This window comes from Prionailurus bengalensis, chromosome C1 (genome assembly GCF_016509475.1).
Source record: "Prionailurus bengalensis isolate Pbe53 chromosome C1, Fcat_Pben_1.1_paternal_pri, whole genome shotgun sequence".
Taxonomy (NCBI): Eukaryota; Metazoa; Chordata; class Mammalia; order Carnivora; family Felidae; genus Prionailurus; species Prionailurus bengalensis.
Genome location: NC_057345.1, coordinates 167,218,044 through 167,242,606, shown reverse-complemented (window position 1 = coordinate 167,242,606; position 24,563 = coordinate 167,218,044). Strand labels below are relative to the sequence as shown.

The window sequence follows — 24,563 nt, the reverse complement described above, 5'->3', positions numbered from 1 at the left end:
TAGTACATTATCTTGATTACTTCCAAGCTATGGGGATAGTCTTTTTTTTTAGTTTTTATGAACTTTATGGACTTGCCACTCACCATTGAGATTATAATCGATCTCAAATTAGTTGTATGTGGTGTGATGTGGGGATATGAGTTTATTATTATTTTCTAATTTTTAATTATGTTTTTAATTAAATTCCAGTTAGCTAACCTATATGTAATATTCGTTTCAGGTGTACAATTTAGTGATTCAACATATACAACACCTAGCCCTCATCACAAGTGCCCTCTTTAATACCCATCACCTGTTTCTTCCATCCACCCCCTACCCATCTTTTTTTTTTTTTTAATACATATACAGTTTATTGTCAAGTTAGCTAACATCAGTGTATATGGTGTGCTCTTGGTTTTGGGGGTAGATTCCCATGATTCATCCCTTACAACACCCAGGGCTCATCCCAACAAGTGCCCTCCTCAATGCCCATCACCCATTTTCCCCTGTCCCTCACCGCCCCCTATAAACCCTCAGTTTGTTCTATTTAAGAGTCTCTTATGATTTGCTTCCCTCCCTCTCTGTTTGAAACTATTTTTTCCCCTTTACTTCCCCCATGATCTTCTGTTATGTTTCTCAAGTTCCACATATGAGTGAAAACATATGGTATCTGTCTTTCTCTGACTGACTTATTTCACCTAGCATAATCCTCCCCAGTTCCACCCACGTTGTTGCAAAAGGCAGGATTTCATTCTTTAAAGAAAGGGATAATCTCTATGCTAGGGCAGAAAAGACTCTGTTTCTATCCTAATAACCTAAAATTAATTTACAGGTTAGTAATTTCTACCTTAGATCCTCCTATCTCAAATTTTTCCTTTGCTCATGGATTTTAATGAGTTTCAATGGGCGATGCTGCAGAAGTCATTTGTGAAATAATCTTTATAGTGTGCACAAATAGCTAAATTTCATCAGGAAAACCCTGGTCTGGCCTTCTTCCAGCCATACTTCTCCCCGGGAGACTAGAAGTCTGTGGGAATTTACCCATCTGGATCCCATGGCCCCCTTCTAGATCAGGTGCTAGAATTCCCCCTCCCAACAACTCTAAGCTTATTCCACAGTCCGCACTGGCCTTTCCTTTGGATTCATCCATCCAAAGGGCAGACCATCCACCACCAGTGTGTGAATTTAGGCCTGAGGGGTGGCCAGTGGTGTTTGAGGCGAGTGTGGACAGAGCTCAGACATGCAGCTGGACTGCCTTCACATGTGTGGGCAAGGCCCCTGTGGGGCAGGACAGAGCCAGCTGCAGGAGGGGGGAAAGTGGGAAGGCCATCCATCGGGTCTGGTTCTCCTGTGCTGCCAGGTTTCCAGCTCACAGTTCTAAAGGGTCCAATCTGGCCTTGGGGGTTTTGTTATAAAAGGCGTATTTGTCAAGGTCAAAGAACAGAATGTAAGCTATTTGACAGACTGTAGGTTTGGTCTACAAATTTTAAATATTTACACATATGGAATTGGGGCCCCCATTTGTACTCTTGCTCTGAGCTCTGGAAATATTAGGGGCAGGCCTAAATCGAAGCTTCTTGTGGCCCACAAAACTAACTGCATACATTTACTGTCGCCACCCAACCAGAGCCAACTAATGATCCTGGCTTTTCAGTTCTGAGCCACCTAATGAGTAGCTTTTTTTCCAAGGAAAAAAGGAAAACACAAAAAACATCTTGAGTAAAAATAAAGACCTTCAATTAATAATATGACCTTCCAAATGGCTTCAAAGGATTTTACTAAGAGAACATTTTTGAGTGTTAAGACTTGAATATGTTACCCGCTTTTGCCTCGACAGAATGAGATCAGGAGTAGAACAGATAAAGGGGCTGGTGGGATCTCTGTACCATGATGAGTTCTGTAGCATGCCTAATAAGAGGGCAATACTGTGTGTTCCTCTTAGGACCACAGACACTAAGGGAAAATGATATTGTGTAAGCATTTCTATCCCAGGAATCTTTTCCTGTTAATAAAGGTGATGTTTTTTCTTGAATGTATTTGGATTATAATAGTGGCAGAGTTGGATAAGCTTGTGGTGACTGGAAGCTATCATCCACACGCATCCTCAGAAAATGACAAATGCATTATAATTAGCTCCCTAAAATAAGATCACTTGACTGTGTTGCAATCAAGCAGGAATAGAAATAGAAACCAGAGGACTCGCTATAGGCAAGAAGTGTTTTCTGGAATTTTACCTAATGGGTGCTGACTGGCTGCTTAAAAAGAAAATTCTTTGGAAAGGGTATTTCTTCTGTCTTGAGATGGTGCCTTTTTTGACCTCCACACAGTCAGAAGTCTAGATGCCTTGTGTAACTCTACCAGTAGGTTCTGCTTTCTTATCTAAAATGCCCATAAGGATCAATGGTACAGGAGAGATTCACTTGCTGCTGTTTAAGGTAACTGTTTTATTTCTCCTTTACAAAGCACTTTATATTGTTTGTTTTTTTCTTGACTGTTGTGTGATATTATTTACCTTAACAAATGTGAGTTTGCAAATGCAAACACTGCTTTTGGTATTTCTAATGGTTACTTCTCCATAATGCTCTATCCACCTCCTCCCACTGAGAATATTATGTATACATGTGGTGACTTTATTCCATACATAGCAATCTCCATACCTAGGGAAGAATACAACATTGATTAAAAACAATAAAGGTTACAAATATTTATGAGTGTTTCTACTACTGAGAATATTCTTTGGCCAAAGCTCTCTCTTCCTTCCTTTTCCCTCTCATTTCTTTGTTGAACATTTCTATGTAGTCAAGGATATTTATGATATGACTTATTCACTTAAGGAACATTTCAGTGCTTCCTGTAGGCCAGGTGCTAAAGCTACCAAGTTGAATAGGACCTGTGTCTTGCTCTCTTGGAGCCAACAGTATGGTAGAGGTAGATGGACATGGAAACAAATACTTACAATAAAATATGATGAGGAAGTAGCATGAGAACAGAGAAAGGAGAGTCCTTATATCTGCCTGGAACGTGCGGTAAGTATCAAGGAAGATTTGTTAGAGAAGGCTGGGTTCAGTCTAAGCTTAGAGGGTGGAAAGGAGGGTGCTGCAGGCTGGGAAAGGCACTGACAAAGCCACAGAGATCAGAATAGCATGGTGCATCTGGGGGCCTGCCAGTGGTGTACCACACATGAGCGGGTATGGTGGGTGGCAAGACTGGCAAGGTGGATGGGGTGGAGCAGGGAAAGCCTTCAGTGATGTCCCAGTGAGTCTGGCTGGATTCACAGTGCAGGTAATGAGCCACTGTGGAAGGATCTTAAGGAGGAGATAGGCATGGTAGGATGGGATTTTAAGTAAGATTATCCTCAGCACATTGTTTCATACTCTGAGTTAAGACCAAAGATGTGAATAATTCTTTGAGAAAAGGCTAATGATCACAGCACGTACCTAATGCAAATTCTGGGACAGAGTTTCTGCCAAGGAATGAGATGACATAGCTTCAGATTGCCTTTAAGTTTACACATTATCTATATTTTCTTCTTTAATTTTTTTAACGTTTATTTATTATTTTGAGAGAGAGAGAGAGACAGAGAGCGAGCAGGGGAGGGGCAGAGAGAGAAGGGGACACAGAATTCAAAGCAGGTTCCAGGCTCTGAGCTGTCAGCACAGAGCCCGAGGTAGGGCTCAAACCCACAAACCACGAGATCATGACCTGAGCCGAAGTCGGATGCTCAACCAACTGAGCCACCCAGGCTAATAAAATTTATCTATTTTTCAAAATAAAATAAAACACTTCTAAGTTTCTAAGAAGACTTATGAGTTGGTATCATGTAGACCCTATATACACCATGGTGTATACAGAGGGAAAACTCTTCTCATGAATTTGCAAATAAAGTCTATTTTGTGGTTCTGGGAATTCTTCCCGTTCCCCACCTTCTTTCATATCCCATCCACCAGCAAATTCTGTCACTAAATAAGCAAAAAACAAAACAAAACAAAACACCACCAACCAAATGAAGAAAGAAACAAAACAACAATCAAGCTTTTGGCCTCAATGAAAACTTCAATTAATTTAAAAAATTTATAGGCTATATCCTCTAGAAAAATACCATAAAAGAATTCCATCACTCTTCCTCAATAACTTAGACATTAGAAATAGTCCCTGGATCTAAGGTGAATTCAAAAGTGAAAACATATATTATATAGAAAAAAAGTGGCTAAAAAGAACCTCTGATGTAAAATGCAAACTAACATGGTGACTGGGACAGGTAGGTGGCTGGTATTGACTTGATGAACAGAGGATGAGCAGAGAGAAGTAGGGAGCTTTGATACAGATGCTAAAGTCCTCATTTGCTTTTGGTGGGGGGATCCATTCTCAAAACTTTGGAGATGTTAACAGAAGCTTTGGGCATACATAGAAATGGACTGTTGGCACCTTCTAGAGTTTCAAAGGCCCATTTCTGATTTAGAAAAGCAGGTAAGAGACCAAAAGGAAGATGAGAGCAACCTACCTGGGAAGCATGACGTTCAGTGTTCCAACAGGCAGAATTTCCATCGACTTCCCCCAGAACTTGTTTTTCCATCTGATATCTAAACAACACAGGCAGAGGAGAGGAAATATATATTCCATATGTAATCATTTATTCTATAAAAACCTAACATGTGTATCACAGTCTATGTTCCACAAAGAACTTTTGCAATCACAATTGATTCTACATTGTGATTTAACATATCAAGTACCTGGGGATGGCCCACGGTGAAAAGATTAACTGTGAACCAAAAAACTCTACTGTCTATGTTTCTCCATGACACATGTTCCTTATCTGTTTCAACTAATACAAGTGGGAAAAACTCAGAACAGTATGTGTATACACATGTGTATATGAATATTCATGTACACATATACACATAGACTCTACTGTGCTTTAATGTCTAGATAAATGTTGTTGTAAGTTTTAACTAAATGGTGGAAATAGTTAACATACATGTTAAAAATAAGATGTACAATAAAAATAATTGCAGTATGGCAATACCATGGATTTATTTACATATTGATTTGAAAAGTTATATGATTTGGGAAAATAGTAAAAAAAGAAAATCTCTAATAGAGAAAGTAAGATTTATGAGAAAATGAAATTAACCTAAGGAACATGTTCCTATGCTGGTTGTTAAGATATGGCCCAGGGCTCATATGATGTTTATCTCACATGATGGCTTTATGTGTTACTGGGGGACACTCAGGTTTGCCTGTGCATTTGTAATAACCACTTGGCCCCATTTTGATGGACTGTAAGTAAGGGAGCTTAGTGTGGTTTCCACAAAATTTCTGACTCTTTGTTATGACCAAGAAATGACTTATTTTCTCATTTTGCAATCAAATACAGTCATAGTACTCTATCATTTTGTGTGTTTCCGGGTTGAGAAAGTGCATACGAGAAGAGGCATTCTGTGAGCAATGACGCTCCCTTCCAAACATGAAGGAACAATTTATACTTAATGGTTAAACGTACATATGCAGTTGACCCTTGAGCAACATGGGTTTGAAATGCATGGGTCCACTCATAGGCAGATTTTCTTTGATCAATAGGGTACAGTACTATAAATATATTTTCTCTTCCTTATGATTTTCTTAATAACAATTTCTTTTCTCTAGCTTACTTTACTATAAGAACATAGTACATAATACATATAACATACAAAATATGTGTTCATTGACTGCTTATGCTATTGTTAAGGCTTCTGGTCAATGGTAGCCTGTTAGTAGTCAAGTTTTTGGAGGAGTCAAAGGTAACACGAAATTTAGACTGTGGGGGTCAGCACCCTAACCCCAGGGTTTTCAAGGGTCAACTGTATATAGTTTTCTTTCTAAGGGGGTTTTGAAGGGTACCTGGGGGGCTCAGTCGGTTAAGTGTCCGACTCTTGATTTCGGCTCAGGTCATGATCTAGTGGTTTGTGAGTTTGAACCCTGCATTGGGCTCTGAGCTTACAGTGCAGAGCCTGCTTGGGGTTCTCCCTCTCTCGCTCTCTCTGCTCACGCACATGCACTCTCTCTCTCTCTCTCTCTCTCAAAATAAATAAAAAATAAATAAACTTTAAAAATAAAAAGGGGTTTTGAAACTTGTAATTTCAGGTAAGTTTGTAACATTGTGATTAAACATTCTGGTTAAGTAGAGACTTCAATTCAAATCCCTGAGCCTCAGTGAGTTAAAGACCACAAATCAGCACAATGTTTACATATCTAAATAGACTGTGGCCATAGATGATGTGCCACAGAAACTTCTTTCACAATTAAGATCTTGAACACACTCAAAAAACAAGAAGGCAGCAGTTAGAACCTCCATATTATAGAGGGCAGATAATGAGGCATAATGAGGTAGAGTGATAGCCCTGAGCTGGCACAGTGGGCATGGAGCTCTGCTGTCCTTAGGGCTTTGTTGCCTACATATACAATTTCATCTCCCAGATGGTTTCATATTTAAAGCCAGGAAATCTAATTTCTCAAACTCAACTCCACACCAATTACTAACATTCTCCGAGTTCCAAAGGCAGAAATCTAACCTGAGCATAATGTACATTTAGAAAGCAGAAACTGTTTCATTGGATTTTGAAGTTATAATTGAAATACAAACCTTGCCAAAACACAAAATTCTTGGATTCACAGTGACAGGCAGAAATGGGTGGATGGTGGCTAACCTGGTAATTAAAAACAAAAAAGAAGGCAATGTCATCAGTGTTAAAACTTCTATAAGTGATTAAGTTTTTTGCAACATATACAGGCTACCCCCAAATAAAAAACTAATCAACTCATCCATCTCTGTTACTGAATTGTTCTCAAAATGTGTAAGTAAAATACTGGATTGGTCACTTTAAGACTTCATGCTTATATAAACACTCTCTAGAGAAGTTACATACATTAAAAGATAAGCAAAGTGAGTTTTCTGGAAGCTGGTATCATACCCCACTGAAAGCCGTGGTTTATCAAAAAAGCTGTTTTCATCGTCAAACTGTCTTCCTATAGTTTCTGCACAAAAACCTCACTGAGTCCAGTTGGGCTTACCTGTTCTGAGAAAAATCGGAATCCCTTGTCCTCTCTAATGCATTCGTAAGTCTCCCCGAGGACAGGGTTGAATGGCTTACTTCCTGCTCTGAAATAGGTGGAGCAATATCCTGAAACTGCAAATGCAGCAATAAGAACCTGTTAAAACATTTAAGAAAGGAAAATAATATAGGAGAGACTACTTCCAGGTCTGTTCGTCCCTCATTCCTCTAGATTTTACACCCCCCTGTCAATGGGGGCTGATTTGGCAGCATTTTAATTCTCTATTATTTGCACAGGCTCTTCATAAACTCATGGGTAAAAAAGGAGTGAAAATGAGGCTCAACTTGGGTGGGAAACAGCAGGCAACTGAGGCCAAGTATTCTTCATTCACCTGTCACCCAGTTTTTGGAGTGTCACAGAGTTCAATGGTTCTGACACCTAGTTTATAGGTTATGTCATTTGCATAGCTTAGTGCCATGTGCAAGAGGCTCGTGGCTGCTGGTGCTTTCTTTCCAGAGGGCAGTCAGGTTTTCCACAGTCATGTGGAGTAGAGGCCAGGGCAGAGCACAAATAGGAGGCTATTTTTTCTGACCCAAGTTCTTGAACAGATGGGCTCTCTTGGCTTTCAGGAAAAGCTAATAAAGCAAGGCCGTGTAACGCTTCAGACCTAAAAGGAGTGTGATACCTTTACCTCCTAACTTCAGAAACACTCATGACAAAGATAAGTCACCAAGCATATATCTTCTATAGAGGTATCTGGAACTTTACGGCCCTGCCCAATTTATGCGAACTGCTTGGTGAGAGTGTTACGCAAAACCCAAAGATTCCATCCTAATGAATACTGCCTTAGTCCACATCTAGGGTTGACGAATCCTTAAAAAGCGCTGTTCTATTATTTATTACCATGCGCTCATAGGGGTCATCAGTTTCTGAAGCCTTGTCCAGAAGCTCACTGTATTCGATCTCCTCACAGAGATGCTGCAGCGTGTTGAGTGGCTCATTCAGCTCCACAGGCATGGAGACTTTAGACAAGTCTTTACCAATGTTGTTCCTCAAGATATTCCACAGGTTAATGTTACTGGTGTCAGGACAGGGAGCTGGCAGGCATGTTCGACGTCCATTTCGGAAGGCCCCTCCTGTAAGCTCCCCATTCAAGACTGGAAGAGAGAGAAAGACAAGAATCATAATAAAAGATACTTCGCTTTTTTGATTTCATCACATCTAGGAAGGAAATAACTCTTTCAAATAATTATGATTGTGATACATTTCTTACACCTTCACTATACTCTCTCAAGAGTGAATGGAATTATTTCAACACAGGGATGCTAATAAATGCACAAAATGTCAACGTATAGTTTTTTTTTTTAAACAAGGTATTAAATAAACTCAAATAATAGTCCAGAAAAGATAAGTCAAATTTTTAAAAAGTACATAGAGTTAATAAGAAAGACTCGAACTTTTGGTTTAAACAAGAAGTAAAATTTTTTCATCTACCTAACAGATTTTTCAACCATTTACCTCAGCAGATTGTACAAACATAAAATGTACTGAAGAAACAATTAGTAAGGAGAGAAAATGATTATTCACTGAATCACCAGGGTTCTAACTTGGCAAGAAGACAGAACAACCTGGAAGCTCAAAGGATGCCTACTTTGCCGAGAAATGTTGTCTGCAACACTGGTGTTGTCTTCAGATATATTATCACTCACATCACTGATGTAAGACTCATCATCTGAAGCCTAAAAAGGGAAAGCACACAGAAAGGATCAGAATTCTTGTTTCATCTCAAAAGGTCAAAAAATCAAATGATTAAGAACAAACTGTTGTCCAAATAAATAGCCTGGGTCACAGGGAGAAATGGGCTTGGCCCACATGCAATGAACACTTGAGCGAGAGTGTGTGCCATCAGCCGGAATATAGCACTGCTCGAAAGCAGCCTTTGTTTTTTATTAAAAAAATTTTTTTTAATGTTTATTTATTTATTTTGAGAGAGAGAGACAGAAAGAGAGAGAGAAAGAGCAGGGGAGGGGCAGATAGAGAATTCCAAGCAGGCTTCCACACTGTCAGTGTGGAGCCTGATGTGGCACTTGAACCCACAAGACGTGAGCTGAGTAGAAACCAAGAGTCACTTAACCAACTGAGCTACCCAGGTGCCCCCAAAGCAGCCTTTGTCTTTAAGTAGCTCCCTGCCTTAGTTAGGGTGAGAGGCTGCGGGAGCCCAGTACATAATCAGGCGTATTTCAGCATAATACAATAAGAACATGCAAAAAAATAGGAGGGCTTCTACTCCTCCCTAGAGGGGTCAGGAGAGGCTGCTCAGGGGAAATAAAATTGGCACTGGGTGTTGGAGAGGTATTTAGAAAGGGAAGAAGCACAGGAGGAAGGGAGAATGTACACAGGTAAGGAACACGAGGGAAACATTCCATTCTAGGAATGCTCAGGAGTTGAGGGGCTGTGACAGAGGGTGGGATGAACAGGAGGAGGGTCCCACTGTGAAGGGCGTTTCATGACAACATAAAGGGATCCATAAAATCCCACAGAGTTATTACATGCAAGGGGATGACTGAGTCACTGTTAGTTTTCAGGAAGACACCTGGCTGCTTTGCCTTTGGGAGCTCAGCTAAGAGGATACTACATAGATCTGCGTAGGAGATAACTGACAGCTTAGGTTCAGACGGCCACAGTGAAGATCTGGAAGTAAAGCTGCTTGAGAGCCACATTTGATGACAATGGACAAAATTTGGCAGATTATTTAGGAGTGAGAGAGGAAGATCCAGGGATGGGGGAAATCAAGAATTACGCCCCTCTGTATAAGAGAAAAACATGTCATAAAATGAAACCAAAATTTGCATGGGGATAAAGTTAAAGGGCAACATATGTACTAATACGGGGAGCTAGAAATGGATCAGGTAAGAAAACAGAGCAGGACAATAGAGCCACTCAGAAATGGGAATAACCAACGTGTCTACTGTAGGCAAGAAAGCTGTTGGGGCGCCTGGGTGGCTAGGTCAGTTAAGCGTCCGACTTCAGCTCAGGTCACGATCTCATGGTCCGTGAGTTCAAGCCCCCCATCGGGCTCTGTGCTGACAGCTCAGAGCCTGGAGCCTGCTTCTGATTCTGTGTCTCCCTCTCTCTCTGACTCTCCCCCGTTCAAGCTCTGTCTCTGTCTCAAAAATAAATAAACGTTAAAAAAAAAAATTAAAAAAAAAAAAAAGAAAGCTGTTGATACACATACTTACTGTCTTGAAAATGGATATAACGCTACATTTTTTTCTGCATATATAACAAAACATTTTTATTGTAAAAATTAGAAATTATGTGAGGGTAAACAGATTATATAAAAATGAACCATAATTCCATCACCTAGTGGAAACCGCTTCTAACATCTGGATATTACCCCCAATTTCGAAATGCCTATAAAAACATGTTGATACATTTATCTTTAGATACTGAACAAGGGGGTCAGTTTATATACTGTGTTATGGTGTTCTGAATATATTTCCATTATAATAAATACACCTCTCATCTTTATTTGGAAAGTCAATGTAATTCATTATACAGGTATAACACAAGGAACTCAGCCAACCTTTAAATGGTTTCCAAATTTTGGCGCAGCTGGGTGGCCCAGTCCATTGGGTCTGACTCTTGGTTTCCACTCAGGTCATGATCTCACGGTTGTGGGTTTGAGCCCCCTGTCAGGCTCTGCACTGGCAGTGTGGAGCCTGCTTGGGATTTTCTCTCTCCCTGTCTCTCTGCCCCTCCTGCAATCCTGCTGTCTCTGACTCTCTCAAAATGAATATACTTTAAAAAAAAAATGGCTTCCAACTTTTTATCATTACTGACAATACTTGGATGCACATCGTTGTAAGTAAGTATATTTCTGTGATTCTGTCTGGCAATTTCATTAACATTTATTCCTAGCTGTGAAACTGCTGGATCAAATGGGTCACATTTAGGCTTTAGACACATGTTACCAAGTTGCTCTCTGGAAAGATGGTAGTAATTTGTTCTCACTAGCAGCAGACGAAAACATCCATCTCTTTACACCCACTTAAACACTATCCCTTTTTAGTATCTATTTACCTTATGTAGAAAAATTTCTTTTTAAATTCTGCATTTTATCTTTTTTTAAATTTGCATTCTTTTTTTTCCTTAAAATTTTTTTTTAATTTTAAAAATTTACATCCAAGTTAGTTAGCATATAGTGCAATAACGATTTCAGAGATAGAATCCAGTGATTCATCCCCTACCTATAACACCCAGTGCTCATCCCAGCAAGTGTCCTCCTTAACCCTTGCCCATTTAGCCCATCCCCCCCACCCACAACCCCTCCAGCAACCCTCAGTTTGTTCTCTGTATTTAACAGTCTCTTATATTTTGTCCCCCTCCCTATTTTTATATTATTTTTGCTTCCCTTCCCTTATGTTCATCTGTTTTGTATCTTAAATTCCACATATGAGTGAAGTCATGATATTTGTCTTTCTCTGACTAATTTTGCTTAGCACAATACACTTTAGTTCCAACCATGTTATTGCAAATGGCAAGATTTCATTCTTTTTGATTGTCCAGTAATACCCCATTGTGTGTGTGTGTATGTATATATGTGTATGTGTGTGTGTGTGTGTGTGTGTGTGTGTATACACACACACACACACACACATACACATATATACATACACACACATATTTTTTTTTACTTTAATTTTTTAATTTATATCCAAATTAGTGTATAGTGCAACAATGATTTCAGGAGTAGATTCCTTAATGCCCCTTACCCATTTAGCCCATCCCCCCTCCCACACGCCCTCCAGTAACCTGTTTGTTCTCCATATTTATGAGTCTCTTATGCTTTATCCCCTCCCTGTTTTTGTATTATTTTTGCTTCCCTTCCCTTATATTCAGCTGTTTTGTCTCTTAAAGTCCTCATATGAGTGAAGTCATATGATATTTGTCTTTCTCTGACTAATTTCACTTAGCCTAATAACCTCCAGTTCCATCCACATAGTTGCAAATGGCAAGATTTCATTCTTTTTGATTGCCGAGTAATACTCCATTGTATGTATATGTGTGTGTGTGTGTGTGTGTGTGTGTGTGTGTGTGTGTGTGTATATATATATATATATCTCACATCCTCTTTATCCATTCATCCATAAATGGACATTTGGGCTCTTTCCATACTTCAGCTATTGTTGATAGTGCTGCTATAAACATTGGGGTGCATGTGTCCCTTCAAAACAGCACACCTGTATCCCTTGGATAAATACCTAGTAGTGCGATTGCTGGGTCGTAGGGTAGTTCTATTTTTAATCTGTAAACTTGTTTTCTTTCACACATTTTTTAGTTTGTCATATAGAGTGCATTTGGCAAGTTTGAAATTTATTTTTTAATGTGGTTTTAGCTTTTTTCTTGCCATGTAAAAGTTTTAAATTTGTAGATAATAAAATCAATCAGTCTTTGCCTTTAAGGTTTCAGGCTTTCTTGCTGATGTTTTAAAAATTAAAGTTGAGGAGGATTAATATATTTATGGAGAACAATGATAGAACTACTGTATATATAAATGAAGAATGATGGTTTTGCTTTGCACACTGAGCAAGTCTATAAAGATGGCAAATTAAAAGTAAAGTCTTTTCCTGATTCACATTTTCCCACTGCAACTGGTTTCCAGTTCTTATTGACTGTAAAAGAGCTGATGGTTAAATCATCATGGCACATGAAAGCCACCTTCCTAAGCTTGATAGAAAAAAAAAAAAAGAGTAAATCAAAGTCTTCCACATGATTTCTCTTTAAAAAGCTAATCACACCTAATTATGTTAGAGGAGACAAATGCCTTCTTAAGCCAAATTCGTGTTGCATGCTTATGTACTGTTTGAACATTTGTTAAGATAACATTCATGTTTATCCTACAAAAAGCTATAAACAGCCCATTTCTCTTGAATTTCTAATCCCTCCCAGGCTAATCCATGATAAAAATGGTCCAATACCCATTTCCTTCTAGAATGAATGTTCCATGTAGAATGTAAAACAATTCTACAATGACAGTGGGCCCTGAGTAAGACCTACATTCTCATATGTGTGAGGAATAGCTAAGGCTGGGCAGTCTGGCTGTGGTCCATGTACATTATCTTGTATATAAAGTTAAGGCTCTGCAGTATTATAATAAAACAATCAATATACATTCATTTTCTTCCCAATGGTCAAGAAGTCCTGGGGACAAATATTTCTCTTTAAGAGTTTAGGGATTCAAAAGAATTCAGGAAATATATACATTTTTTTCTATACGTGACCAGGCATATAGTATTGTGGAAACAAGTTAATAGTAGAGGAAAGGATGTAGATCATTCTGGGAGCAAGAAGAGCATTTTTTTTCTAAGGAGCTGAACATTCGTTAAATGAAGTGCATTGGTAGGTATCACACAAAGCAGATTTTTTTCCCACTCATGGAAAATGTTAATGTAAGACAGCTGATGCCCAGATGTTTCTCAGATTAATCATGTGTTGAAGTGCTATAAGCATTCCTTCATTCAGTTAGCAAATATTTGGCCCCTGAAAGGCCCCAGAAGAATAGAAATTACAAAAGGCTGCAGCTGAGAAGAGAGAGCAGATTATAAAGTCTTTGTGTGATAACTAAGGAGTTTAGATAGTTATGTTAAGGACCCTGGAGAATAGGGACATGATCAGATTTCCATTTCAGAAAGATTAATCAGGCTGTCCAGTGGAAAATGGATTAGAGGGGCAAGAAAGAAGGCAGGAGAAGCAGTAATGGGGATTGATCAGGTAATCCAGTGGGGAGATGATGGAGGGTTGAATCGGAGTAGTGGCAGTGAAGCTGTAGGAAAATGTATGGATTTGGTAGTATTTAGGCGACAGATGTTACAGAGCCAAGGAGGAAATCAATGTGGTGAGTCCTAGTAGGGCAGATGGGGTGAAGGCCAATACCCAGGTATTTGATGTGAACACTTGGGTAGAAGAGCACTTAGATAAGCAGTATGAGAAGTACGGGCAGGATTCTCCCCACTTGGGATATGTGTGTGTGTGTAAGGGGTTTGTTGATTACTCCATTTTTGGACATGCTGAGAGGTTGTGTGGCACACCCAGGTGACAATGTCTCACAGGCAGCTGGTTATGTGGATCCTGAGTTGACTCTTTCTCTCTCTTCAGACCTGTTCTCTCTCTGAGCTTTATTTATTTATTTATTTTTGTTTTTTAAATGTTTTTGAGACAGAGAGCGAGAAAGAGAGAGAGAGAAAGAGAGAGAGAGAGAGAACAAATGCATATGAGAGCAGGGGAGGGGCAGAGGGAGAGGGGCAGAGAATCCCAAGAAGGCTCCATGCTTAGCACGGAGCCCAATGCAGGGCTCAAACTCATGAACCGTGAGATCATGACCTGAGACAAAATCAAAAGTTGGATGCTTAACTGACTCACACAGGCACCCCTCTCTTTGAGCTTTAGATTTGAATACCCAAATGCTGGCCAGATAACTCCACTGAGAGGTCTGATAAATACATAATGCCTCAAAGCAAATGCATCATCTCTGTGTGCCCCCATCCTTCCCTCTGCCACTAGGTTCACTCTTCCCCCAGAGCCGGTACCACCATGCTGCTTTGGCTTGTGACATAAATAACCTGCTTCACGTCCTCTTCATTTCTGTATTGTCAGTGTCTGTGATAAGTGGCACTTGGGCACCCAGTCAGTGTGCCTCCAAGAACTTGAAAATAGGGAAATTAGGTTGCTTACAGAGGGATAAGCTACAAAGTCATCGGATGATGGGTCAGAGCTCAGATAACATGGAGCCAAGTTTGACTGTAACCTGACTGATGACGGATGAAGGGTGGTCAGCCACGGGAGGTCAGAAAAGAGAGACTCAGAAAAGAAAATGCTGGTAGCATGCCTCCAGCATGGTGGTCCCTGGGGGGTGTGGAGATGCGCAAATACCCCGTCCATGTGGCAGAGTAGCCCGATAACCGAGACAAAGCTGTGCGGGAGGCTATTACATTGCAGCCCTCCCAGCCTTTGGTTCCTTCAAATCACTTTTCCTGCTCTGGTTCCTTGCTCACCAAGCAATGTGCTGACTAGAGTTAGGCTTCCCATGTGGGTTGGCCTTAGGGAAAGAGATATAAATCAGCAAGCATGATTATTCTGCCCATCTGATAGCATCTGATCAATTATCATTACAAATAATTAAACTAGTACTCTGGCTTGTACATGGGAGTCCCTGTGAATTGTTAACATATGACTAGCAATCTGAGAGGCAGGTGCATGGCTTGGTGTGGTAACAAATTCAGTACCCGATACAAGAATTCTATTTTACCTCTCCCCCACTATAAAAGTGAGATGTGTTCATTATTTCTTTCTCTTCTCCACTTATTTTTGTTTCTAAAATTGCTCATAATTTCAAACATCCAAAAACAACTACAACTAATTGTCAGGATGTTTCCTTCCAATCTATTTTCTATGCATATGGAAATAACATTTATCAACTATTTGTTATTTAGCAACTATTTCACTTCCTTTTTGTAAAAATGCAGTACCAAATCTGCAACCTCAAATGACAAAAGTTTTAATCAACTGTGTGGGAAAGAGCTTTGGCTGCTTCTCCCATGCCAAAAGAAAGATTCAAAGGAAGGAAGGAAGGAAGGAAGGAAGGAAGGAAGGAAGGAAGGAAGGAAGGAAGGAAGGAAGGAAGGAAAAGAAAAGAAAGACAAAAGAAAGAAAGACAAAAGAAAGAGAGACAAAAAGAAAATTCAAAGTATGCTTAACTAAATTTCTAAATTTCAGTTAAAGGATCAATTTCTGCAACATGATTAAGGAAAACTCTGTTTCCAAGACTTAGGAGCATGAAGAACAATCCAAAAAACCTTTATGGGTACAAACTTCCAATTATAAAATAAGTAAGTCCTGGGGATGTAACGTACAGCATGTCAACTATAGTTAATAACACTGTGCTGCATATCTGATTGTTGCTAAGAGAGTGGAATTTACAAGTTCTCATCACAAGAAAAAAAAATTCTGTAACTATGCATGGTGACAGATGTTAACTAGACGGACTGGGGTGAGCATTTTGCAATACATACAAAAATCGATTCTTATGTTGTACACCTGAAACTAAATAAGGCTGTATGTAAATTATACCTCAGTAAAAAACAAAACAACAAAAAAGTTTTTATGTTAGCCAGTGGTAACCTCCAAAACCCGTAATTACCCAACTATATATTCTAGACATTATCCTTCTTTTTTTTTTTAATTTTTTTTAACATTTATTCATTTTTGCGAGACAGAGAGAGACAGAGCATGAGTGGGGGAGGGGCAGAGAGAGAGGGAGTCACAGAATCTGAAACAGGCTCCAAGCTCTGAGCTGTCAGCATACAGCCCGACGTGGGGCTTGAATTCACGGACAGTGAGATCATGACCTGAGCTGAAGTCGGATGCTTAACCGACTGAGCCACCCAAGTGCCCCTATCCTTCTTTTTAAAATATAACTTATTATCAAGTTAGCTAACAAATAGTGTATACAGTGTGCTCTTGGCTTCAAGGGTAGATTCCCATGATTCATCACTTACATGCAACACTCAGTGTTCCTCCCAACCAAGTGCCCTCCTCAAAGCCCACCCATTTTTCCCTCCCTCCTGCTCACCCCCCATTAACCCTCAGTTTGTTCTCTGTATTTAAGAGTCTCTTATGGTTTGCCTCCCTCTCTGTTTGAAATTATTTTTTTCCCTTTCCCTTCTCCCATGGTCTTCTGTTAAGTTTCTCAAATTCCACATATGAATAAAAATATATGATATCTGTCTTGCTCTGACTTATTTAACTTAGCATAATACCCTCCAGTTTCATCCATGTTGTTGCAAATGGCAAGATTTTATTCTTTCTCATTGCCAAGTAGTATTCCATTGTATATATAAACCACATCTTTACCCATTCATCAGTTGATGGACATGTGGACTCTTTCCATAACTGGGCTATTGTTGTAGTGTGCTGCCATAAACATTGGGTTACATGTGCCCCTATGAATCAGCACTCTTGTATCCTTTGGATAAATTCCTAGTAGTGCAATTGCTGGGTCATAAGGTAATTCTATTTTTAATTTTTTGAGGAACCTCCACACTGTTTTCCAGAGTGGCTGCACCAGTTTGCATCCCCACCAACAGTGCAAGAGGGTTCCCATTTCTCCACATCCTCGCCAACATCTGTTGTTGTCTGAGTTGTTAATTTTAGTCACTCTGACAGGTGTGAGGTGGTATCTCAGTGTGGTTTTGATTTGTATTGCCCTGATGATGAGCGATATTGAGCATCTTTTCATGTTAGACATTCTCCTTCTAAAGAAGCTCAAATCTGGGATGTCTGGGTGGCTCAGTCAGTTAAGCGTCCGACTTCAGCTCAGGTCATGATCTCGCAGTTTCTGAGTTTGAGCCCCATGTCAGGCTCTGTGCTGACAGCTCAGAGCCTGCAGCCTGCTTTGGATTCTGTGTCTCCCTCTTTCTCTGCCCCTCCCCTGCTCATGCTCTGTCTCTCTCTCTGTCTCTCAATAATAACTAAACATTAAAATAATAATAATAATAAAGAAGCTCAAATTCATGTCTCTGGCAAAGATGTGTGTGTGTGTGTATGTGTGCGCACACACATGCATGCACACACACAAGTATATAAATGGTGATATTCAAATTCTCTCATTCTTTCTACATTTATTTTATTTTATTTTTTTTTAATTTTTTTTTCAACGTTTATTTATTTTGGGGACAGAGAGAGACAGAGCATGAACGGGGGAGGGGCAGAGAGAGAGGGAGACACAGAATTGGAAACAGGCTCCAGGCTCTGAGCCATCAGCCCAGAGCCCGATGCGGGGCTCGAACTCACGGACCGTGAGATCATGACCTGGCTGAAGTCGGTCGCTTAACCGACTGCGCCACCCAGGCGCCCCCTTTTTTTTTTTTTTTTTTTTTTAATTTTTCATTCTTTCTACATTTAACTAGTTTCCTTCTACAAAAACAATTGCCATCAACTATTTGCTTACCCCAAAATATAAATTGTACAGGAGCATCTGAATAAATGCTAGATTCTTTCCTTTTATTCATCCAATTTAGTAAGTAATAAGTTAGCACCCAAAAGTATTAAGTAAATGGGAACCAATGTAGTTTACATGTTTTGGCTTTCCTACAATTTGAGAATCTTATTATGATGTAAAAAAAAAAAAAAAAAGTCCCATAGTCTTACTTTCTTTAACCCAAACTCATTATCAGAAGCAGTTGGAGTTGACACATCAAAAAACCTTACCTCATTCTCTGACGAACTTGCAGAGAGCAGCACCTCCTGGGCATCAAAGAACTCGGAGACAGACTCTGACATGGACAGGCGGCTTTCGTTGGCTACCTGCTGCGACAGGGGGAGACTGACATGGATTTGTTCACCAGCCTACAGAGGAGAGAAGCACTTGCTGTCATTGTTTTTCCCTTGAAAGAAAAGCTATTTGTTGAAATTAGACCATCATATGCCAGGCCAGATTTCTAGAGAAATTCACACCATATGTTAAAAGAGTGGTGACCACAAGTAATTTTCACTTGCAACTCAGTAATGACCATTGCATAAGTTTCCTTCTAATATGTCTAAAGAATCTGAAAGGCATAGTTGAAAGGTGTTGGTACTGTGACTCGATTTCAGATCTATGCTCAATGGATATTAAGTGGAGTTTAACAGCTTGAACCCCTATCAATACCCCGATTTGATTGTGCAGACAGGTTCATTCTCATATACTTAGATCTGTTGTTACTAGCCATATTCTAACCAGTATACTAAATCTCAAGACATATTTGTAGAAGCCTCTAGATATGCTAAGAAACAATCTATAAAACTAATTTTTGATACAGAATATATAAGTCATTTTCCAATTTGATCATGGATTTTGACCAATGAGATAAGAGGACAAGAGTATTAAACCTACGTCAAATTATATTTTTATTCAGTAAGTCAAACTGTGTGTGCGCGCGTGTGTGCGTGTAAAATAGTACACATTTCAGGTTGGAAAGATTCAAACTAAGACTAAGATTCAAACTAAGATTTAACAATTTTTGAATGATCAAGTTTTGGAAAGAATTTTGGATTCTGAGCAGGTGAGTAAGCGTGAGTATCACCAGATATCATGTGATATCAGCATGAAGGTGAGTGGACATAGGGTGGGAAATTTAAGTCAAAAAGAAGTTGTCTTGAGGTGTCTGGGTGTCTCAGTTGGGTAAGCATCCAACTATTGGTTTCAGTTCAGGTCACGATCTCTCAGTTCATGAGATCGAGTCCCATGTTGGGCTCTGTGCTGACAGCATGGAGCTGACTTGGGATTCTCTCTGTATGTGTCTCTGCTCCTCCCCCCACTAACTCTCACTCTTTCTCTCTCCCTCTCAAAATACAAAAATAAACATTAAAAACAGAGAAGCTGCCTTGGGATGGCATATCCCAAGCAATTAGATGATAGAATCCTGGCACCTATAGATGTTTAGTAAAATGTGCTTCTGTAAATATGACCTTCACATTAGTTAAAACCCTTACCTTGTTACATATATTACTGTATATAAGGCTCTAATATTACTGTTGAAAAGTATAAAGTCTCATGGTTATAAAATCATAATTTTATAAAGGGTTATAAACAGAATTATATACTAAGTCTAGCCCAAATACTGAATGTTTTTCTATCCTTTTACTAATACCTCAAAAATTCTACTGAAAAATGGAATAATAATAGCACCCACCTCAGAGGTCATTGGGAGTGTCAAATGAAATAACACACGTTAAGTTGTTAGCACAATGCCTACCGCACAGTAAGCATTCATTCACTTGACCTCTGTTAGCAACTAATTATTAATTATCATCATCACTTTTAGTAACTGCAATAGCATCATTAGTATTATTTTAGCAAGGTTAGGTGATTTCTTTCCTAAGATGGGGCTTTCAAAATAAACCTTAAGAAAACTTGCATTTAGCACCCTCTCAGCTAAAAATGTTTTTTCCCCAACATTTCATGGGTCATTTGATGATAATGAACATTTCAAATGGAGACTGCGACAGACACAGGAAATTCACAAGCTGGAGTAGATATACAAACTAAATATTCAGTAGCATCAGATGAACATAGATATAAATAAAAAATAGACACTGATCACCAAGAAGAAATGATATTGAGCTTATGGACATCCCTCACTCTAAAGAACACTGAACTGTCAACAACACAAATACTTATGCAGAGAATCTTCTTAACATTGTAAGAACTGTAAAAAAGAACCCCCCACCCCCAAATATACAGTAGAATTAGATGTCATAAAATAAGTACTCGACATCTATTAAAAATGAGTCTTACCTCATCAGGGCTAGGAATAATATTTACACTGACAACCTGATCACAAATAATAGATTCTGAATGTATTCTGTTCAACCGACTTCTTAGTTCAGCATTCTGGTTGAGTGCCTTAAAATAACAAAAATTGCACATGTAATTTCAAGTTAATAAGCAAGCATAAAGCAGAACAAGCACACAAATACACATTAGACAACAAAGTCTAGGATGTTCTTAGCTATAATTTGTGGAGTCATCATAGGCCAGATCCTATTGTTAAGAAGGAAATGAATGGCTCAGAATTAAGGTATTTTTTTTTTTTTTTTGGTAAAATAATACTGCTGCTTAGTAGGTTAGTGGGTTAAAGAGTTCACAGATTTCATAAAAAAAAAAAAAATGATTCATGGAATTATCTCCCCTTTGGAGTCAGGCCCATTACATCCAAACCCAATCTACCACCACATATATATTATGTTTTACAGCCTGGGATAAAAACTATGGATTCTTTCCATTTTTTTTTTTTTGTTCTAGTTTCTAAAATTTGGAACTTGTCTCAGAGCCAGATAGTTACCCTAAAAATTATTTGGAAATGGAAGGAACAATGACCTGGCTTTAATTTATAGAATTATATTTTATTCCAGTGAAAAAAATACTTGTATTTTCATTTCCTAGGAGCACATGCATATGGCAGTATGGAAGAACTAACTCATGTACAGACCCAAAGGTGCCTTCATTGAGCAGTGTAGACCTTGACAAGCATAATAAAGAACACATCACCGGAAGGAAACAAACTCCAAGTTATCAGCATCACACGACTTTCAACATACCCAGAGTCTGCATCAGTAAAACACTACCTGGCACAACAATTTAGTACGTGTGGCAGGAAGAGAATAGCTTTACATAAGCATGGTCTCCCTACAGGTGCCCTGTGGACAAAGGTACTGTCATCACATCAATGCATGGGAACATGTTCTATATACATAAGACAGATGTAGCTAACTGGAATTACATCAAGGATCAGGGCATGGGAGAACAAAGCCCGGCGAAATGCTGGCCAGTTCCTTTGCTTCGCATTAAAATCAGCAATTAGAAGATGGAGGTGGATGCCTTACGAGGTGGAAGATAAATGTCAGACTTGTGAAGGCATCTTCCCCAGGGAACAGACTACTGCTTTCTTCATATGGAGTGTATGGATGTAGCAAACCAACACATATACAAACATAACATAATTCTAACTCTGTATCCATTAAAACAACCAGGATAAATTACAAAGTGGCTGAACTTGACTTGCATTGAGTGATACACAGTCTCTGCCCATGGAGCATAGAACAGCCTTTCCTCTCTCCCTTCAACTTGACTTTGGCTTTTTGAGGAGAAAATTGTTCACTTACAGCTTTTGGCTTTTGTTTAAAGTCTTTATAACCAGCTTGTAAAATATGTGTAAAATATAACACACCTGGCCTGGTGGGCTGCCAAGTATTGATGGATTAAAGGTGGGTACAGATCTTACAATTGTTACATTTACAGATGGAAGGAAATATGTGTCTAGTTCCTAAAACAGGGATGTGTTAGTTAGATAAAATGTGATCACTTTTATAGTAAATAAACTATGTACTTTAAAGGAAGAGTCCTAACTTCTTTACATTCTGCAAAAGTGCTCAGGATCATTTTTCCTAGAGCAAGGTCTCTGACACTTGGTATTTGAAAACAAAATAAAAAAACAAACCTCATTACTTCTATCCTTTGTGACCACTTCACCTATGCTTATTTGTTCTTTCATTATATCTTTGCCCACAAGTATATCGAAAGTTGTCTTGTTTACTGAAATATTTGGAATCAGATATATTTTACTGTCTTGTAAGTAGGAAGGCTTGTGATGGGCTCTTTGATGGTTTTAACTGCAGAATCATGGTCTTGACCTGATGGTTTCAGACAAATCTCTGCAGAGGGTTTCTCCAAAGTGACGGTACCTTTTGTTGTTGCTGGACAACACAACAGCACAAAATTCAATGGCAGGGGAAAATAACGGTTTTCCTCAGAGGAGGAGTTTTCAATACAGGCTTGCCATTTATAACACAACTTGCACTATTGTTTGCTCTGGATATTTTGTTAAATTCTCACTTAAGCTCTTATCTCATCCAATGTTCATTAAATGTAATTCTGCCTACAGGTGTGTGTGAAGGCACGCAAGGTAACTTGTAGCCACAATATCCATAGGGGGTGACCTAAAAGTTCAAAAGGAAAGTTTTTATTAATAATACATAGGCAGTGGTAGAAGCAGGTTGTTGTCATATAGCCCCGAAAGCATGAACATAAATACTCTTCCAACTCTGGCAGCCCCAGCGGCAGAAGGTGGAAGCAGGCAGACAGCTAGCTAAGCGTGAAACAGTCCATTTCTGCACATCTTCCCTGGGCAGCTCCTCCTTTTGCCTTGATCACACAGACTGTTTCTGAAGTTTGCTACAGCTGAGTGCCATGAGCTTTGGGGTGCAGTGCTCTCTGGCAGTGCTTAGGGCCACCCTGAAACTCAACTATTTTCTCCGTAATGGTATCATGGAAATCTTGGGAACACTGAGGAATATAGGTATTTTCAGTGAAATGACACTGTTAGTGATAACTACCATAGAAGAGCCCAGATGATGGCAGAAACAACGTTCAGAATGTACCCAAGGATCATGAACAGGGCAGAAGCAAGGAAAAAGGAGGTGGATCATCAGCTACTCATACCAGCCAACGAGCAAGAAAAGCTAAGGAGACTAGTTAGTGGTAACATTGCTCTCTCAGGGACACGTGGGACCAAAGGCCTACCAGGGAGGAAGCACCCCAAGGCATAGGAACTGTCCTTGGATTCTTCACCAGGCAGGTTGTATGCTTATTCTCACCACTTGTTTTGGTTACTGAGCTTGGACTACACAAAAACTCTCTATAAAGTATTCTCATTTCCCCAGACCTCATGTCCTTCATACGTTCAAGCTGAATATATCCAAAAAACACACCATTCCATCCCAATCTATAAAGGAAGTGACCATCTTGAAGTCCTGAGCCAGAATTGACGGAGTGTCCAAATCCCAACTGAGTTGACTATTAACTACCATTATCCCCTGGCAGACAGTGGGTAAGAATTACCTTTGACTGGGTGAGACTCTGGCATATACATTTTACTGAACAGAACTGTGAGTTCTGGGAAGGAAATATGGAAGCCTGATGGCTGGAGAAGGATATGAAACATATGGCAAGATGGAATCATCAGGGACTTAAATCCTTTGGATAAAAGCAGAACTAGTTCAAAAGGAGTGAGAAAATCGGTACAGGAACTGTCAAAGCTAGAGCTATCAAGAACCAAATCCTGGGAATCTCTTTAAAATTACCTTGTGTTTTTAATTTTAGTACATGCTATTACAGTATATTTGGAAAATGCAAAAAGTAAAAAATATATGTATTTAAATTCATACCTTATTGCCCAATCAACCAACTGTTGGTAGCTCGGTATATTTCTTTCCAGCTTTTTCCCAAACATTTTCCACATTATTTAATGGTTGCATACTTTACGTCTGTGCCTGCCACTCATTCTTTGCATATAAACATTTATTTTATGTTGCAAACTCTTCACAAATATGACTTTAATGGTTGTGATCATTTTCTATTATTAGATAACTTATGGTATTACTGATTTTTACTAGAATAAGTAATGCTGCCCTGAATGTTTATATGCATAATGGTTTTCTACATTCAGCATTACTTCCTCAGCCACAGGCCAAAGGGTCAAAGATAAAATCGTTTTAAGGCTTTAAGAAATATTACCAAATTATGTCCAAAATTATATCAATTTACATTTACTGGATAGCTAAAAAGAGATATAAACAATTCTATGAAGAGTATCTTCACGTACAAATTTTGCCAAGTCTCAGGGAACTCGAACTCAGGAATACTCTTGGAAGTTTTATCTCAATAAATACCCCAGAATATTTATTTTGTGTATGTGAAATGTTGTAGACAGGAAGGATGGTAAATACTACAATTGGGATTTTAATCATATACTATGTGCCTTAAGCCAATTTTTTGCTTACCTGTCCATACGTACCATGTTTGATTGATTCTAAGATGCACATTTCCCCCTACATTTAACAACTCAGAAGCACTGTCAATTTAATTGACCGAAGTTTTTGTTTTTCTTTTTTAGTAATGCACATAATGATGGTGCATCTAACAATCTGTGGCATATTGACTTAATGAAATATGGTGA

At 39.1% G+C, this 24,563-nt stretch overlaps 1 protein-coding gene across 25 annotated transcripts in view; it reads right to left on the bottom strand.

The window, feature by feature from the left end:
* OSBPL6 (oxysterol binding protein like 6) overlaps positions 1 to 24,563 on the bottom strand; it is a 123,484-nt gene that overhangs the window by 8,240 nt on the left and 90,681 nt on the right. For 11 of the 25 annotated variants that reach the window (XM_043577151.1, XM_043577167.1, XM_043577150.1 and 8 more), the window contains 8 exons: positions 20,345 to 20,452; positions 18,277 to 18,414; positions 8,660 to 8,747; positions 7,912 to 8,165; positions 7,027 to 7,164; positions 6,599 to 6,662; positions 4,481 to 4,559; positions 2,492 to 2,636 (listed from right to left, as the gene is read on the bottom strand). In XM_043577151.1, coding sequence (XP_043433086.1) covers positions 2,492 to 2,636; positions 4,481 to 4,559; positions 6,599 to 6,662; positions 7,027 to 7,164; positions 7,912 to 8,165; positions 8,660 to 8,747; positions 18,277 to 18,414; positions 20,345 to 20,452 — 1,014 coding nt within the window. The remainder of the gene's footprint in view (positions 1 to 2,491; positions 2,637 to 4,480; positions 4,560 to 6,598; positions 6,663 to 7,026; positions 7,165 to 7,911; positions 8,166 to 8,659; positions 8,748 to 18,276; positions 18,415 to 20,344; positions 20,453 to 24,563) is intronic. The other 14 variants (XM_043577175.1, XM_043577174.1, XM_043577155.1 and 11 more) reach the window with 3 other exon arrangements.